The 17065-nt window shown below is 42.9% G+C and overlaps 1 protein-coding gene across 2 annotated transcripts in view; it reads right to left on the bottom strand.

Annotated features, from left to right (window-relative positions):
• ARFGEF3 (ARFGEF family member 3) overlaps positions 1 to 17065 on the bottom strand; it is a 187922-nt gene that overhangs the window by 103402 nt on the left and 67455 nt on the right. Inside the window, exons 5-6 of one of the 2 annotated variants that reach the window (XM_043592445.1) lie at positions 15978 to 16046; positions 3219 to 3341 (exon numbers count right to left, since the gene is read on the bottom strand). In XM_043592445.1, coding sequence (XP_043448380.1) covers positions 3219 to 3341; positions 15978 to 16046 — 192 coding nt within the window. The remainder of the gene's footprint in view (positions 1 to 3218; positions 3342 to 15977; positions 16047 to 17065) is intronic. The other variant, XM_043592446.1, reaches the window with a different exon arrangement.

The following is a 17065-nucleotide window of genomic DNA, read 5'->3' as shown; positions in this document are numbered from 1 at the left end:
ATCTGAGCACTGGAAAAGAAGAGAGCATTTTCAGGCTAATCAACTACCAGACTTGTAAATCATCCCAGGGCACTTGTTTCTTAAACTTGTTACAGGCACACATCTTTCCTATTCTTTGTTCCTCAATTTGAAAGCTCAGCTGCTTCCATAGCATTCATTGTGAAATGCCATGTCAATGTCTACAGCTCAGTAAGTGGCTAAATACAAGTGTACAACAGCATTTTCTGGAGGAAATACATCTGAGTCGTTTTTAAAGGACATGAGAAACACTACCACCTACCCCTTAAGAATTTATGTGAGGCATTTTTGCTTTTTGAAATTAGTAACTTGAAATTTCACAATGGCTTTCATCATCTAAATAATTCAATAACAAAGCTTGATAATAACTCCGGGATCCTGATGATACAAAATCAAACTGCATAATCTTTCCTGGGAGTGGGGATAGACATTAGGTTGAAGATACAGTTGGACCCTTGAACAATATGGCGGTTGGGAGTACCAATCATCCCTTATGGCTGAAAATGTGTGTGTAACTTTTGACTCCCCCAAAACATGACCACTAACAGCCTATTATTGGCCAGAAGCCTTACCAATAACAAAAATAAGTCAATTAACACATATTTTGTATCTTATATGTATTATATTCTGTATTCTTATATTAAAGTAAGCTAGAAGAAAAGTGTTATTAAGAAAATCATAAGGAAGAGAAAATACAGTACTGTATTTGGAAAAAATCTGTATATTAGTAGACCCAGGCAGTTCAAACCCATGTTGTTCATGAGTTAACTGTACATTTCATGCTAATGCTTTTGGCAGTCTAGATTTATTTTCTTTTCATTGTATTTAAGTCTTCCTACTTCGGATATGGCCCATGATGTCTTCCTGTGATGGGTCATGCTACATATCTTCCCCAGGTAATGTGAGGTTCCCATGGGAGAACATAAACTCTCCTTCGAATGAACCTCACTGTGCCTATAGACCTCTTCCCTTTAATCGCCATTCTTAGCTGACAAAACTTTTGTCTCTCTCTAGTTGACATCACAAATGCTACAAATATTAGGATCCTGAGAATTGTTTTTCTGGGACATGGACACATCTCCGGGGACTGCATGAGTAATAGAAAGGAAATAACAGGAAACACTAATTTTCCACCTAATTTGGGATCTTGCTTCAGGCTGGGTAAGTCCAGATGGTCAGTGATGAGCAGGACCAGAGGGCTGGTTAGACATACAATACCAGGGACAGAGGCAGATAACCCTGTTAGTTTTTATTTTCTTAAAGATTTTATTTTTAGGCAATCTCTACACCCAACATGGGGCTCACGCTCATAACCCTGTGATCAAGAGTCCCACACTCCACCAACTGAGCCGGCCAGACACCTCACCATCTAAGTTTTATCCAGACCTCTACAGCTTTACCTGTTACCGTTCTTCTAGAAGAACAACATGAGCTAACAGGCTAAGTCATTTTACTTGAAACCAAATACCTTCCTACTTAAAAATTTAAAAATAAGATTAAGTGAACTAACATAAGTGAAATCACTTTGAAATTACAAAGTTTCATTTAATGGTTCCTCTTAAGACATTCAGACATCATTTCTATTATAGTATTTCGTCATGTTGCCATTTAGCAAGGATGAACTATGTATGATTAATATAAGATTCTCAACATCTTAGGTTTATCTCTAGTAAGATGTGTTTTTAACAATTTTTTCTTAAATGTTTTTTCCCTTAGCATGTTTTCCATTTACAATTTGAATTTCTTTTAAACTACTAGTCCCACATTATCATACTCAAAATCCTAGTATAAATGAAGTAGTTTTTAACAAAAGGTCAGCTAACGTCATGTCAAGATAAAACGATTTTTTAGAATAGAAACTTAGGCTTCGGACACAGCAAACATTGAAAAAAAAATCAGTATTTGCTTTTTCAGATTAGTGTGGTATTTTCAACGTTTATTTATTTTTGGGACAGAGAGAGACAGAGCATGAACGGGGGAGGGGCAGAGAGAGAGGGAGACACAGAATCAGAAACAGGCTCCAGGCTCCGAGCCATCAGCCCAGAGCCTGACGCGGGGCTCGAACTCACGGACCGTGAGATCGTGACCTGGCTGAAGTCGGACGCTTAACCGACTGCGCCACCCAGGCGCCCCTAGTGTGGTATTTTCAACACTGGCTGTTGCAGTCACAGTTAGGAGCCTAGGGGTTCAGTGATGGTTCTTTCACTGAAAAGCTCATTCATTTTAGATTTCAATTTCACCTCTCTGGGCTTCATCCTCCTCATCTGTAAAATGAGGGCTAAAAGAATTGGACGAGGTAAAGCTGGAAGGTTCCGCTCAACTCTATAAATTAGAAAATAACTGAAGGTAAAAATTAGAAATGATTTTAAGTGAAACACGAGACCTTAATTTCTGTAAAGTTAACTCATGAGATGTTTCAGGCTGCCACTGAGATTCCTTATTCTAAACAATAATCAAGTGTTCAATTCAGAACACTTCTTGTGGATTTCAAAAGAAGTTTAACCTGAATTCTTCAGAGGCAGACTTAAAAAACCAACCACACACCTATTTTGAACAGGAATCATCTCTTCATTAACATTCCCAAAAGACAGGATATACAAGAAGCCAGTTACGTTTATATTTTTTCCCGGGAATGCTCATTTTAGACAATCTGTTCAAGTTTGGATCAATAAGCTCTAACCGGCTTTGATGACAGAGGGAAGTCAAATCCAGCTTCTCCCCCACCCCCACCCCAATCCCCCCATGGTACCAGCAGGTGAAGGAAGACCCCCTCCCCCCGCACAATCTTTTAGTTAACAGAGAGAAACACAGACACCAAACCTTAAAGCATGTAATTGACCGCTATTAACTTTTCCTAATTTTGAATTCACCTCTGATACTTCTTAATATATCAGTCCAGTGTTTTTATATAAAAGCTTTCAATCTGAGTTTTAAAAAATGATTTAAAAAGACAAGTGAATTATAAAAGAACGACTGAAAAAAAGAGTAGAAACCATAAAGAGAAACGACTCTCAAAGCTTTAAACAGGCAAAAATATGCTTAAAGAGCTTAATTTATATGAATCGATGCTCTTCTAAACCAAGCAAGCCCTTCCTACTGTTTCAGTAGGAAGCAGCCCCGGCAGGGGGTGAGGGAGGGAGCGTCTAGGATGTGGAACACACAGCATGCAGTTACACAGAGACACCGGCAACATTGCTCACCGTATTTTCCTGCCTTTGTCGTAACTGTAAAGCCAAGTCACCCAGCATTTGACTGAGAGTTGCCCGCACAGCCGTGTTTATACTACGCTGGTGACAGCTACATATGTATGTCTCAATGCACACCTGGTAAAGAAATAAGATAGCAACACACACGCTCTGTAGATAACAGTTCATTACCAACATGCTTTGGAATTAACCGGAGAAGCTATTAAATCCTCCTCAAATAGAAAGTCAGCCTGTTTTAGGACTAATTATCCATGAGTGCTATAAATATTTACAATCCCGGAAAATCTGTTTTTAAGCCTATAGGAAAACTAACATTTTCCTAAATATTACCACTCTTAGAAGCTTATTATTCTGAGCATCATAGGAAGATGCAAATTAGTGAGTTTTAGATATGCCAGATAATGCTATCTAGGGCAAACTCAGGTGGCTGGAAATTAATCAGGAAAAGCTCCTTCCATGGCAAAACAGGAAAGGAATGTATGAGCTTCTGAGTTATGAAGGGTGGGAAACGGGTTAGTGAATCCCTTTCTCCTGCACTGTAAACAAGCTTGATCTTGGATTCACTCTCTAGCTGTGTCCTTCTGCAAACTTGGTAAAGGTGGACCATCGGCTACGTGACTGGGCAGCATGGCTTGGGGTGAAGGTGTCTCTTAATTACTAAGCTGCATCTGAATTGGGAAAGCTGTGGATGAACTTCACAAACCTGTGAAAAGTCACAGGTTTGTGTTACCTGGGTGAACCCTGTCATTGCGCACAGCCTCTGAGGGACATTTCCCAGCTCTGTTCATGGGGTTTTTACAGAAATTCTGGTTCCGACACGGTTGCAACGTGGGGGCTCCTAAGCCACCGTGACTGCACCCATCAAGGTGGCTCTCACCTTCTTGCTCCAAGGCTGACATTTGAGAGCACAGACTAGCCTCTGGACTGTTCCAAGGACTCCTGTGAGACAGAAATGCCGGCCAGTGTTCTGCTTCTACTCCCTGTCCTGTATCTGCAAAGCAGATTGGGTTGTGTGGGTCTGAATGTCTAGTTGGACCTGAGAAGATTCCCTGGTGGCTGCAGCTTGGAGGAATCCCAACTTGAAAAAACCAATATCCCTCATGTGATGACGAGGATGTTTAATGTCATGACTTTCCAGGTTTTACTCCCTGTAATTCTTCCGGAAGCTATAGGAATGGGTGTCACAATAAATACATGCTTTTAATTTATCCACTTTTTTCTCTGTTTAAGGTATGTCATCCTTTCCAGTCTTGTAAGTTTACACCCACAAAAAGGAAAAGAAGGGATTTAACGTACCTAAATTATTTTTCTACGAATAGCTGCAAGATTATCTACAATGAAAATAAAGTGTTCTCACCTAAATGGCAAATTTAATTCGATGGATGATAAGCGAGATGGGAGAGAGACTAAGTGTTAACTTTTGTTGCCTCTACTGCTTAAGCTGGAGCTTTCTGCCGGGTGTCACTGTCATAACCTTTTGGGTAAAATTAATGATGTAAAAGTAAATACTTTCTAACAATTTCATTCATCTCTCATGAAATGCTTGATAGTCCAGTGAGCATTTAAAATTCATAAATTTATAAAAAAAATAAAACTCATATATTGATTTGGAATTTGGGTCCGATTAATTGTTAGCTAAAAAACAAAAGCAGATTCCAAAACATTTATTTTTCAAATTACCACTGAAGGGCATGTCAATGTTAAATTCATTTTCTCAAATGATCATGGATCATAATGTACTTGAAGGCACAAGTTATACATACTCAGAAAAAAATGGGTCTTAATCTCAGGGGGCTTTTACGTTGCATGTGATGAAAAGACACACAAACCTTGCAAATCCATCCAAGCGGGTGGTGTTTCACTTCAACGAACCAAATTCTCTGTGGCGTAAGTAGGCACAGCAGTACGAGTCGTGCCTCAGAATTTAAGTTTTCTTTAAATCCTACATTCTCCCCAGAAATCTTGATAGCTGTAGATCTTTAAGATCTCTGAGCTCTGACACACATTTAAGGGGAATTTTGAGGTTGTGGAAACAGTACAGATAAAAGAGTAGCTATTTTAAGAGCTGACCTCCTGCTCAAGAGAAGCACGATTCTTTTTAATACCGAGAGCCTTACCCCCCATGCGACCGCCCTGCAAAAATTGTATCAGTCACTTTAGACGCATGAAGGAAAGCACAAGTGAGGAATGGGGTTTATGTAACATAAACAGTACAGGATATGGACAAGAACCTCCTAGAAACCAAATGCGTTTGAGTTTTAGTGTCTCCACCATGTCTCGTGTTTTATAGCTGCTACTATCAGGGGTACAATACTGGGAATGACTCATTGCATGTTTACTCTGCTTTGAGACGTATTAATCCAAGAAGCTCGTTCTGTTAAAGTTGGAGGTATAAATACTTTGATAAAAGAGTATCCTTTTAAATATAGCAAGACCATGTACCTGATAATATCACTACCTTTAAGTCCACAGAAAGAAATGCTCTATCAGCTATCTTGACATCTTCAGAGAAGCTTCTCTCGCTTGCTTCGTGATAATAATAAATTGGTAAACCAGTAAGGTTCTTCAAACGAGGGTTTCCATGATAAACCTGACCCACTATATTCAAGGCCAATGATTTGTCGCTTTGTGCATGTTTTTCTGCTCTACCTTGAGGTCGTGCTAAAATGAGCACATTGAATCAGAGAAGTTAAGAGAATACCAAGTCCAAAGGCAGGCTGAGTTTCCGGGAAAGGACTCATCAATTTCTTCTTGTAGTATCTCCAATATCATTTCTACCTCCCCCCTGCCCTTTGCTTTCGTAGTGCAGAACTGACATTCAAAAAGGCCCAGTCCTGTATCTCTGCCAGAGGCTCAAAGGGCCAAGTCAAATACCTTGTGAAAAGCCACAGGCCCCTGCTCGCCAGGGAACGCACGAAGACACAGGGCAGTGAGGAGTTTCGTAATGCACATTTTGACCATTTCATGCATTGGTGGACATCCAGCTTTACGGCATGCTAAACACAACTGAGAGCAAAACCACACAGAGTTAATGAAGCAAAACAGACCCCACAGGCAGAAGGGAAAAAGAACAAGAGGACACAAGTCTGCAAGCCATACGTAAGCAGTAGAAGTTTTATGCCATCAAGTAAGCAGACTGATAAATAACAGTACTAGGTTAAACCCGGGGTAGTATCACTATTATGAAGTACGAAGCAGCACAGTAGAATGTGGTAGACATTCAACACCGGCCAAAGTGATAACAAATTTTAAAGAAGCTGCCACAGGAGACATTTGTTTAGCTTTGCAAAATACATGTGATATGATCTTTGGGTCCTATCTGAATGGGGTTCGTGGCACAGCTTTGTTAAAACCGTGCTTGCTACTGAGTAACAAGTTCCATAAACAGAAGAGCTAGTGTGTTTTCAACTGAAAATTTTTGTGGAGACGGAAAATAATTCACGGTGATAAGAAACACGGAGATCAAAAGATTAAGCTACAAGAAAGCAGAAGAAATGTCTTTTTGTATAGACTATGAGAGCTTATTGATCACATTCAAAGTCTAAACTCTACATTGAATCATCATGACAACTCAGTGGCCAACCCGTTTCCAGGTCAACAGCTGTAACAGGTGGGTATGTGACAGAAGTCACCTCATCATATGGTTCATGCTGATGCAAACACACACACACACACACACATACTCACACATGCACACGCACTCTCACAAAGTGAACTAAGATTATTTTATGATTCCTAAGAAATGCGTGTGTCAGTAAGTCCGATCGTCATGTTGGGTATGGAAATTTCCTTTTGGAAAAGCATACGCGGACAACTCTGATTGTGACTTCCCTCTTCCGCCTCCATATTCTTCTTGGCTTAAGCTGGCATATAAAAACAGCGTAAGACATCCCAGACCTTTAATTCGTGCACCTTGATCTATAGAAGGTCTACTGAACTCTAGCCTCTGGCCTGTGAACCCATCCAAAATGAAGTACAGAGGACGTCTGCAGTGTTCTGTGTGGCTTCTAACTCCAAGTTTTTTCAAGAGCTATGTAAGTCCGAGGTTACAGGCAAGTGTGGAAATGTGTTGCAAGAAGACTAGTTTGCTCAAATCCCATCTGGCAACAAATAACCAAAGAACAGACACCTCAAAGGAGTCAAATCAGAGTCAGTAAAGAGACGGGCCCACAAGGAAGAAAAGGGTTTCGAGAAGGAAAAGTGGAGACGTTCCTTAGAACAGGATTTCCTTCCTTCAGTGGCCTCAGCCACCCTGAGACAATGGTCTGGGCTCCCTTGACTGGTTTTCTTGCCAGGAGGTGGGGTTACTTCTCCCAGTTTTAGAGAGAACATGACAAATAAGATGCTTCCAAGATAAACTGACCAGATCGCCTGTGTACTTTGCTCCTGGATTATACCTGCAGACTAATCTGGTCCTTAATTGTAGAATATTTTATTTGCTGTAGGTCTCAGAAATAACGCTACCACATTAGGCTTAAAAAGAAAAAAGTATCACTGAACATTTCAGGAGTTATAAGTCAGCCCGTTCTAAAAAAAAAAAAACATTTTAATGACAACTAGTAGCATTAAATCGGAATCTTTGGTAGCAGGTCTTCAGCCTCAATGTTTTTAAACTCCCTGGGGTAAGAAGTGGCAATAAACTAAACTATAAACTATAAACATCAGATCCTCAAATGCTAACATAATGTTCAGAAAAGATAAATTGAGTATCAATACATAAAGATACCCAAGAAATGGCATATGCCTAACAGTCACTTGAATCTGTGGTCACACACACAAAAAGTAAAATTTATCAATACTTTTGCTTCACATATGAAAACACCATACCGCCATTTTCTAACAAAACGCATTCGTAAAGATCTAAGGTGGGTAAGACTCCTAAAAATTTCAGTTGGCTGCCGACATGATAATGGCAAGATTCTACTAACATTTTCTAAGACTGACAGTAGTGATGAAGCAATATAACATGGCGGTTAACAGCCCATATTTGAAATATAAAAAGTCTGAATTGGAATGTCTCGCTGTAGAAACTTGGGCAAGCAAATGACCCTCACTTTTCTTGGGATTCTTTATCTATCTTGGTTGTGGCAAAGATTAGAGGGGAATGTACAAAAAAAACCATTTTATTGACACGCCCTAGGGACTCAACAGCTAGTAGCTAGTGTTGTTAGATGTTCTGATTAACCAGTGTTTTGCAGTTGAGGGATAGATGGATAGATGGAGTGAAAGAGGAAGTTCCCTGGAACTAAGAATCTTAAAGAAAAGAAACAATGGTCTTTGAGACAGACTTTGCTTGAATGTGACAGGATCCAAAACTGGAAGTTTCCCGTGAATCAGTAATCAAACCAGCCAATACACACTTACAAACAAGGCTTTCTCTCTTTGAAAAATCCCACAGAGGAGCCTTTAGAATGCCTGAGAATATTCTCCGAATCTTTCTAATGGAAGAACACTAACCATTTTCAAATTCGCTCCCCAGAGCTCCTGGCTATGGTTCCTCTTCTTCCTTTACCCAAAGACCTTGGCAATTTTTACTCCCACAGCTTTTTCCAATATTAAGGTAACTACCCTTGGAAAACTCAACCTATCTGCTAATTTGGGCCTCATACTAAAAGAAATCTTGGTCTAGCTTTCAACCAATGAAGAGAAGGACTATGTATCCATAGGGAGTTCTATTTCTGATTGTGTAAGAAATTGACCAGAAAATACATGTTGCATTTTTCATAATTACCCATTTTTAGATTTGACGATATTTCTTCTTCCTCCTGTATCATGGAAAACCATGTTCTGAAAAGCTTTCATTATTATAGTTTAATTAAGCAAGTTAAAGTTAGACATACAAAGGAAGGCTGCCCTCTTATTTACATTTTAAGTGCTTAATAATCCTTTGATAGTTTCAACGGTGCCTTGGGGAAATGGCCTCATTTTTCATACTGAACTACACACCTCCATTTCCTGATCAACAGGTTTCAGGGTAAACACTGTTCTTGAGTAAAAGTCAATGTACGTCAGAGTAAGAAAGAAGAGAATGTCTGGATTCTTTCTCAACATTTCCACAGGAGTTGTAAATGGTTGGTTTGAAGGTGTTTTCATAAATTGCTTTCCTAGAAAAATTTTTTCATTCAATTAAAGACTTATTTTTATGAAAAATCCAGAGATGACTAAGAAAGCTTCCAGCAGCTAAGTGGTAGTTTTAGGCTAAAATGTCCTGCTTACTTGCTTGTTTTGTTTCTTTTTTTGAAGGAGGGAGGGTGCAAGTGAGTGAGGGGGCAGAAAGAGAGAGAATCCCACAAGATGCACAGAGAGAGAGAGAGAGAGAGAGAGAGAGAGCGAGCTCACCCAGCGGGGCTCAAACTCACAAACTGTGAGATCATGACCTAAGCCGAAGTCAGATGCCTAACCAACTGAGCCACCCAGGTGTCCCCGTCCTGCTTTCAAAACAGAGATGCAGATTATTAAAGGCTCAATGAGCAAGTGCAAAGCACTTTGAGAGCCTGCAGAATCACCATTTGAATAAGTCTACTGAATACTATTAATTTTTTGTGGCAATATAACTTTCTTACATGGTTAATTTTTTTTGATGATGAAAAAGCATTTCTTTTTTTTTTTTTTTTGAGGCAGCTTTTTTTTTTTTTTTCAAGCAAAGGTATGCACATAGTTAGAAAAAACTCATATGGTACAGAAAGGTCAAGCAACCGTTCCCTTCCCTATCTGGTGACCCTTCCCAGTCTGCCAGTTCTGTCGGGGTTTATGCCTCACTTCCTAGCACAGTTCTTTTTTTTTTTTTTTTAAAGCATTTCTTAAGTGATTTCTATAGTGAAAACTGAAAGGCCGTGAGCTGTTGTTAACGGCAAATTTGAGGAAATATAAAGTCTGGTGAGAAAAACGTTTATCCCTCTCTGGTGCAGCTGAATTAAACAATGATTTCAGACGACTGTACTATTATTCTTTCTTAAATTAGCCTTTGTATTATTCGCCTAATAATCTAATATTTGTCACTACCGATCCATACGCTTATATTTATAAATTGTTGCTATGCTCTTCATATAAATAGGTGTGCTCATCCTGTGCCAGATAACATAAGTATCGGTGGGGGTGGGGGCATGACCCTCCTTTCAAAGGCTGACAGTGGGCCTTAAGGTGAAAACACAGGGACAGCTCTGTAGCAGATTAAACTGTTAAAGCCTAAGAAATATATTTGATATTTATCGAGCACTGACAGATGGGAAGGGAAAAGTGGAGGTGATCTGGTGGGAGAGAATGGAAAATAAAGGGACAGGAGAAGCAAAGTTGGTACTCATCGAGGGCATGCTGCTGCTGGTGGGATTCCATACATGGGGGCCGGGGCAGGGGGGTGTGAATGGCCACGCAGAGGTAAGGCAGCTCTCCCTGGGTTTTAAACCGTTTAAAATGAGAGTATACTGACATTTACGTGGGGCACTGCTTCTCAAACGTGAATATGCACATGGACCCCAAGAGGGCTCTAATTAGAAAACAGATTCTTATTCACGGGTCTGGGGTGGGGCCTGAGGTTCGGCATTTCTAGCAGGTTCCCAGGTGCCGCTGATGCCTCTGGTCAGCACACCTCGCTCTGAGGTTTTAGAGGACAACAGCTCATGTCATCACGGCTTTACAGAAAAGCTTGGTGGGAGGGGCACCTGGGTGGCTCAGTCGGTTAAGCGTCTGACTTCGTCATGATCGCACGGTTTGCAAGTTCGAGCCCCGCGTCGGGCTCTGTGCTGACAGCTCAGAGCCTGGAGCCTGCTTCGGATTCTGTGTCTCCCTCTCTCTCTGCCCCTCCCCGACTCACGCTCTGTCTCTCTGTCTCAGAAATAAATAAACATTAAAAAACATTTAAGGAAAAAAAAGAAAAAAAGAAAAGAAAAGCTCGGTGGGAGACAAGAGGGGCCATCGTGGCCGTTGCTCTCTACTTGACTTCTACAGCACAATCACTGGGGAGCTGTTACAGAATGTGTATGCTCAGGTCTGCCCAACACCAAAACACTCAATGAATGTCTGGGACAGCCCTAGCCATCATTTTTTTTTTTTTTTTAAGGTTTCATCATTTTATTTATTTTTGAGAGACAGAACCTCAGCAGGGCAGGGGCAGAGAGAGAGACACTGAATCCGAAGTAGGCTCCGGGCTCCGAGCTGTCCTCACAGAGCCCAACACGGGGCTCAAACCCACAAACTGTGAGATCATGACCTGAGTCGGACACTTAACCTTCTGAGCCACCCAGGTGCCCCTAGGCATCTTATTTTTGCTAACACTTCCCAGGTGATTCTAACGGGCAGCCTTTTGATGAGAATCACCAACATAAAAGCAAGTCCTCCAAAGCTTTGTGACTGCGAGTGTCCCATATGTGACGGTTAGTTTGGGGAGTGTAAAGAGGAAAAGCCAAAATTTACTTAAGCAACTACTGAAAATGGCTGACCTTCTAATGGCAACCTTTTGTAAGCCTGTCCCTCGTTCTGATCTTTGATCACTGTTAGCAGTCAAATGGCGCATATTACTCTTTTCATCAAAAGACACATTTTGAAGACGAAAGGCAAGATTAGTTTAACTCCAACACCGTGTCTGCACGGTATTCATGCCTGAGCCTAGTTTGGGATGAAGCGGGGGTAGCCTCGCTGAGCGTTCCTCCCTTCACAGAGGACAGCAGCAGGGCCTCTGTGAGGTGGGCCTTCCGCAGCCAAGATGGCGGTCGTGCGTGCTACACAGCGCGAGGGGAAGAAGCGCAGTCATTCTGACTGGTCTCGCATCCCAGTTCCACCCCTTCCTAGCGGTCTGACTTTTGGGAAGTTGGCGAACCTCTGTGTGCCCGTGTCCTTATCTGTCAAAAATGGACAACAATATTCCCTGCTTCACGGTACTGTTGTGTGGATTATAGGATTTGCTATAGAGAAAGCTCTTAAAACAGAGTCTGGCACAGAGTAAGCACTGAATAAATATTTGGGACAGCTAGATGACGTGGTCTTTGAGTTTACAAACTTGTCTCTTGCCCTAGCAGGTGCCATGATAGGTTTTCATGCGTCCGCAGACTGACCAGTTGTGAGAAAGAATGGCCACAGATGAGCCCAGAACTAGAACTTAGGCTGGTGGAACTACGTTGAGTTGGAGCCAGGCCTCGTGGATACACCGCTATTCTCCGCATGGGCTGCACTCCCCAGAGTGTGTCTATTGTTGGCTTTTCGATTGGCGCAGCCGGGCAGAGTGCACCTCGGGCCCTAGATCTGCGATGCTCATTCACGCTCGGGGCTCACCCTGCCTCTCTCAGCGGACTGGCTTGTCCTTCCCAAGGACTGGCCACACAGAAGAGTGGATTCCCACTCTCTGGAAGCTGATGTCTATGTCAGGTCTATACTAGCAATTCTGCACGCTACCATTTATCAAAAGCGCTTCGAGATGGTGACTCTCGTGGCTGTTACAAAGCAGCCTCCATACCCCTGCTATGCCGGAGGACGTTCCAACGTGTCCAGTCCCCAGCGCAGAGGGGCAGATCTGGTGAGGCACTGGCAGGGTCAACCATGTCCTGCTGGGAACGGGGCGGTGGAAGAATCCGCTTGTGGGTCTGCGGGAGAGGCGGGACCTAAAATGTCACCTGGGGGCCTGAACACCGTGAGGGAAGGCACCCGCCGCCAAATTCAGAATGGAAAGTTTATTTTTAAGATCTCCACCAAGCCCTTCCTTCAAAGGAATGTAGTCTCAAGCCTTGATCGTGAGCTATAAAGTCCGAGCCAGCGTGGGAAGCGACACACTTTTCTGTGATGGGCTGAAGCCTACTTTGCTACCCTCACGCTGCTGTTGTGCCAGGTGGGGGACTCTGCCCCAGCAACGGGATCGCAGAGGATATGGAAGAGGAAGTAAACTAGTTACTGTTGTCACAGGAGGCTGGCCCGATCGATGCTCCATCCTTTCAGGGTCCTGGCCGGGCCAGCATGATTCAACGGCACTTGGCCATCATCATCAACCTGCAGCTCCCTAAGGGCCACGGCATGTCCTGCGTGGCTGGACCTGCGCGAACAGCTTCTTACGTGGATTCTATCTTCCTTGCCTAAAGGGCACACCCACACCACGAGGCAGGTACTGCCACGCGCACTGCCTTCACAGGGAACAAACACCGGGTCCAGGGAGGTAGCCAAGGCAACGCGGCAGGTGGGTGAGAGGTGGGAGAGCCGGGATTGACATCCGAACACTGCTACTCCAGAGCTCGGCTTCTTGCCACTGAGCTGGAATGCCTTTATCTTTATATTGCTTTTGGGCTGAGATTTTTTTTTTTTTAAAGCAAAAAGTTTTGTTTTTCCCGTATAGGTTTTGGTAGAGACCACTGTGTTTTGACCTGTTATTCCATTTGGAAAGGCCTGCTGAATCTTTACACTGGTTTCTAGATGCCCTCAGCATAAACACCCTTAACCTGGCTGGTTCATGGCCATGTGTGTCCACTGTTCCGGAATGACATCTCGAATCTTTCAGATTCCCATTCACAAACTGGTTCCCGCGAGGAATGATAGAGGCAGCCTACTCTCCTTCTTGCGAGCAGCTTGGGGACCCCTGATAGCCCCTCTCCCCTCTTGAGGGTCCTGCAACAACCTGTGCCCCCTCCCCAAGCTCCATCAGCAGGACAAGCTGCTTCTCCCTTCTTGCCCTTCACATGGCAAAGGGCTAACTAACCCAGGGCTCTTACATGCCGGTACTATTTCTTGCTCTAATCAGAAACTGTCATTTTATTTTTTTTAAGTATATTTATTTATTTTGAGAGAGAGAAAGACACACGCGCGCACACACACACACACACACACACACACACACACACGTGCCTGAGTTGGGGAAAGGCAGAGAGACAGAGACAGAGGGAGAGAGACGGAGAGAGAGGGAGAGAGAGAGACAGACTCCCAAGCACTGTCTGCCCAGAGCCCAGTGTGGGGCCTGAACTCATGAACTGTGAGAGGGAAGGAGAGAGAGAAAGAGAGAGAGAGAGACAGAGAGAGAGAGAGGGAGAGAGAGAGAGAGAGAGAGAGAGAGAGAGAGAGAGAGAGAGACTGATTCTGCACTGTCTGCACAGAGCCTGATGTGGGGCTCAAACTTGAACTGAGATCATGACCCGAGCCGAAATCAAGACTCAGACGCTGAACCAACTGGGCCACCCAGGCACCCCAGCATTTGTCATTTTAAAAGGGAACCTACATGGGGTACTTAAAATAGATTCATACAAACCAAGGGTAGGTTGGTAATTTGCAGGGGCTGTGGGGAGGGGAGAATGGGTAGTTCATTGGGTATAAAGTTTCAGTTACACAAGATGATGAGTAAGTTCTAGACATCTGCTGAGCAACATAGAGCCTGTAGTTAACATTACCACATCAGACACTTAGAAATTTGTTAAGGTAGATTTCATCTTAACTGTTCTTACCACATGCGCAACGAAAAAATGAACTTGAAAATAATAAGAACACTCACAGGTGTTCCTTAAAAATCAACTGAAAAAAACGACTGATTTTCTATTTCTTTACTTACATAGAGTAAAACATATAAATATGTTAAAGAGAAGTGTTCTATCTATATAAATATATACATTTGGGAATTTATATTGTAGTGCAAGGTCAGCTAATTGCTTCTTTTTCTTTTGATAGATACATAAAAGTGTTCAGTGTGCTCAAAAATAATTTTCTCCTTTCACTCTTTAATGCCACACAGTACCATAAAAAGCACATGTATAGGCCAATATAAATAATACTCGTGATAATGGTAACTATGTGAGTTGATGGATATTTTATGCAGTTGCATTGTGGTAGGTTCTTTCACAATGTATATGTCTATCAAAACAGTGAGTTGTAGACTTAAAATATGTTGAATTTTTGTTTGTCTATTACCTCAGTAATGAGGAAAAGAAAAAAGAAGCCATGTCCAAAGTGCTCAATATCAACTTGGTATCCTCAAGAAATGGTAATCATTACTGTTAAAAAAAAAAAAAAAACAACAAAAAACCACCCACTGATCGTTAAGCTTTTTCTTCATAATTTCAGAATTCAGAATATCATTGCCTCTTTGAGGTCTGCACGTGTACTCTTGTCAAAACACATGAATCCTGAAGATACTCGTTTCAAGAAATGGTAGGAAAAGTAGTCTAAGTGTATTCAAGTATAGCTTTGGAATCCTGACGTTTCCAAAAGCCAAAGGCATATGCCAGGCATTCAAGAAGCCAAGATTTCTGTTGGACATGCTCTTGGAAGTGCTGGAAGGTACAAAGGACTCAGTCTGCAACACAGATGGAAAAGAGAAGGCTTTCCAATGATAGTCACAGAATGCGTTCATCGGGGCTTGGGGGATGGGGATGGAATTTCATCGGTAAACGTGTCCCTCACTTTTGTACCTGGTTTCTTAAAAACCATTTTTTAAAATCAATTGCTTCTCAACTACCCTTACGAAAAACAGACTGGGAAGGCAGTGCTAGGTGTGATACCCGGGTGTGGCAGTGGTGGGAGAACCAGTACTGTTATTTCCGTTTTAAAGCCTCCAGTTAAGCAAACCAAAGCATGCAGAGCACGACGATCGAGCATGATGGCGCCCACAGCCCGCTTCCTATAGATCGATTCCTTAGTGGAAATTCCCCCATGGTAATGATCAGAAAAGGGCTCCCCCCACTGCCGGGCCGCAGCTCCAGCCCGTGCTTAAGCAGGCTGGGAGGTAAGGCAGCTGTGCGCATGCACCAACCGAGCAGAGCAGCCGGTGGGGGCTGGGAGAAGCGGGGCACTCACCTCTGCGATCTTCAGCACTGCGCTCCCATTCAGGTCAAAGGTCGGGGTGTAGGTTATGCAGAGTAAAACCTTGAGCAACCGGGAGGTGGAGGAGGAAGGGAGAGAGAAGGGGTTAATTTCAGAAATAAGCAGAAATACGGTTTCACGTATCATTTGTGCGGCCCCGCTGTTTTACGATTCCTTTGTTCTTTGCTTTATCTAATGTTTCTTCCCGGGCCACCTCACTGCTCCCTAATTAGTGGCCACACGTCGCCCAATAAGACAGAGACTAAATACCGTAAAAAGCAAACGCAGAGACCCTGTCCTCCCAGGGAAGGGCCACTGCAAGACTGGCCAGCAACCACATTCCTCAGCAACTCTAGGAAGTCTGTCCAATAAGAGCAGGCTCAGTGCTAGGCACGATGTGCAAATTATCTAGGTTGATACTTTTGAAAAAGATATTTATTTATTTTGAGTGAGTGAGAGAGGGGGGGGGGGGCGGTGGAGAGAAAGAGTCGCAAGCAGACTCCATGCTCAGCCCGATGAGGGGCTAGATCTCATGACCAAGAGATCATGACCCGAGCTGAAATCAAGAGTCGGATGCTCAACTGACTAAGCCACCCAGGCACCAACTGCCTTTTTTTCCCCCAAAGTTTATTTGTTTTGAGAGAGAGAGAAAGAGAAAGAGAATGTATGTGTGTGTGTGCACGTGCCCATGAGCGGGTATGCAGAAAAGAGAGAGGGAGACAGAGAATCCTAGGCAGGCAAGCAGGCTCCGCACTGTTAGCATGGAGCCCGATGTGGGGCTTGAACTCATGAACCATGAGACCATGACCTGAGACGAAATCAAGAGTCGGACGCTTAACCACTGAGCCACCCAAGCGCCCCTAGGTTGATATTTTTAATAAGTGTGATGACTACTGTCCTTGTTGCCCTGATAAGGAAACTGATGCTCAGAAAGATGAAATAAGCTGCCCAAGACCATACAAGTAACAAACTGTACAGTTGAGATTTGAACCCAAGTAATCTGACTCCATGCCCTGAACCACCATGTCATCTGTCTGGTCCTCCTCCTAGACCCCGGCCTCATTGTAACTTTTCTGTTCCTG

This window comes from Prionailurus bengalensis, chromosome B2, assembly GCF_016509475.1.
Source record: "Prionailurus bengalensis isolate Pbe53 chromosome B2, Fcat_Pben_1.1_paternal_pri, whole genome shotgun sequence".
NCBI classification, from domain to species: domain Eukaryota; kingdom Metazoa; phylum Chordata; class Mammalia; order Carnivora; family Felidae; genus Prionailurus; species Prionailurus bengalensis.
This window is presented reverse-complemented; position numbering and strand designations above follow the sequence as displayed.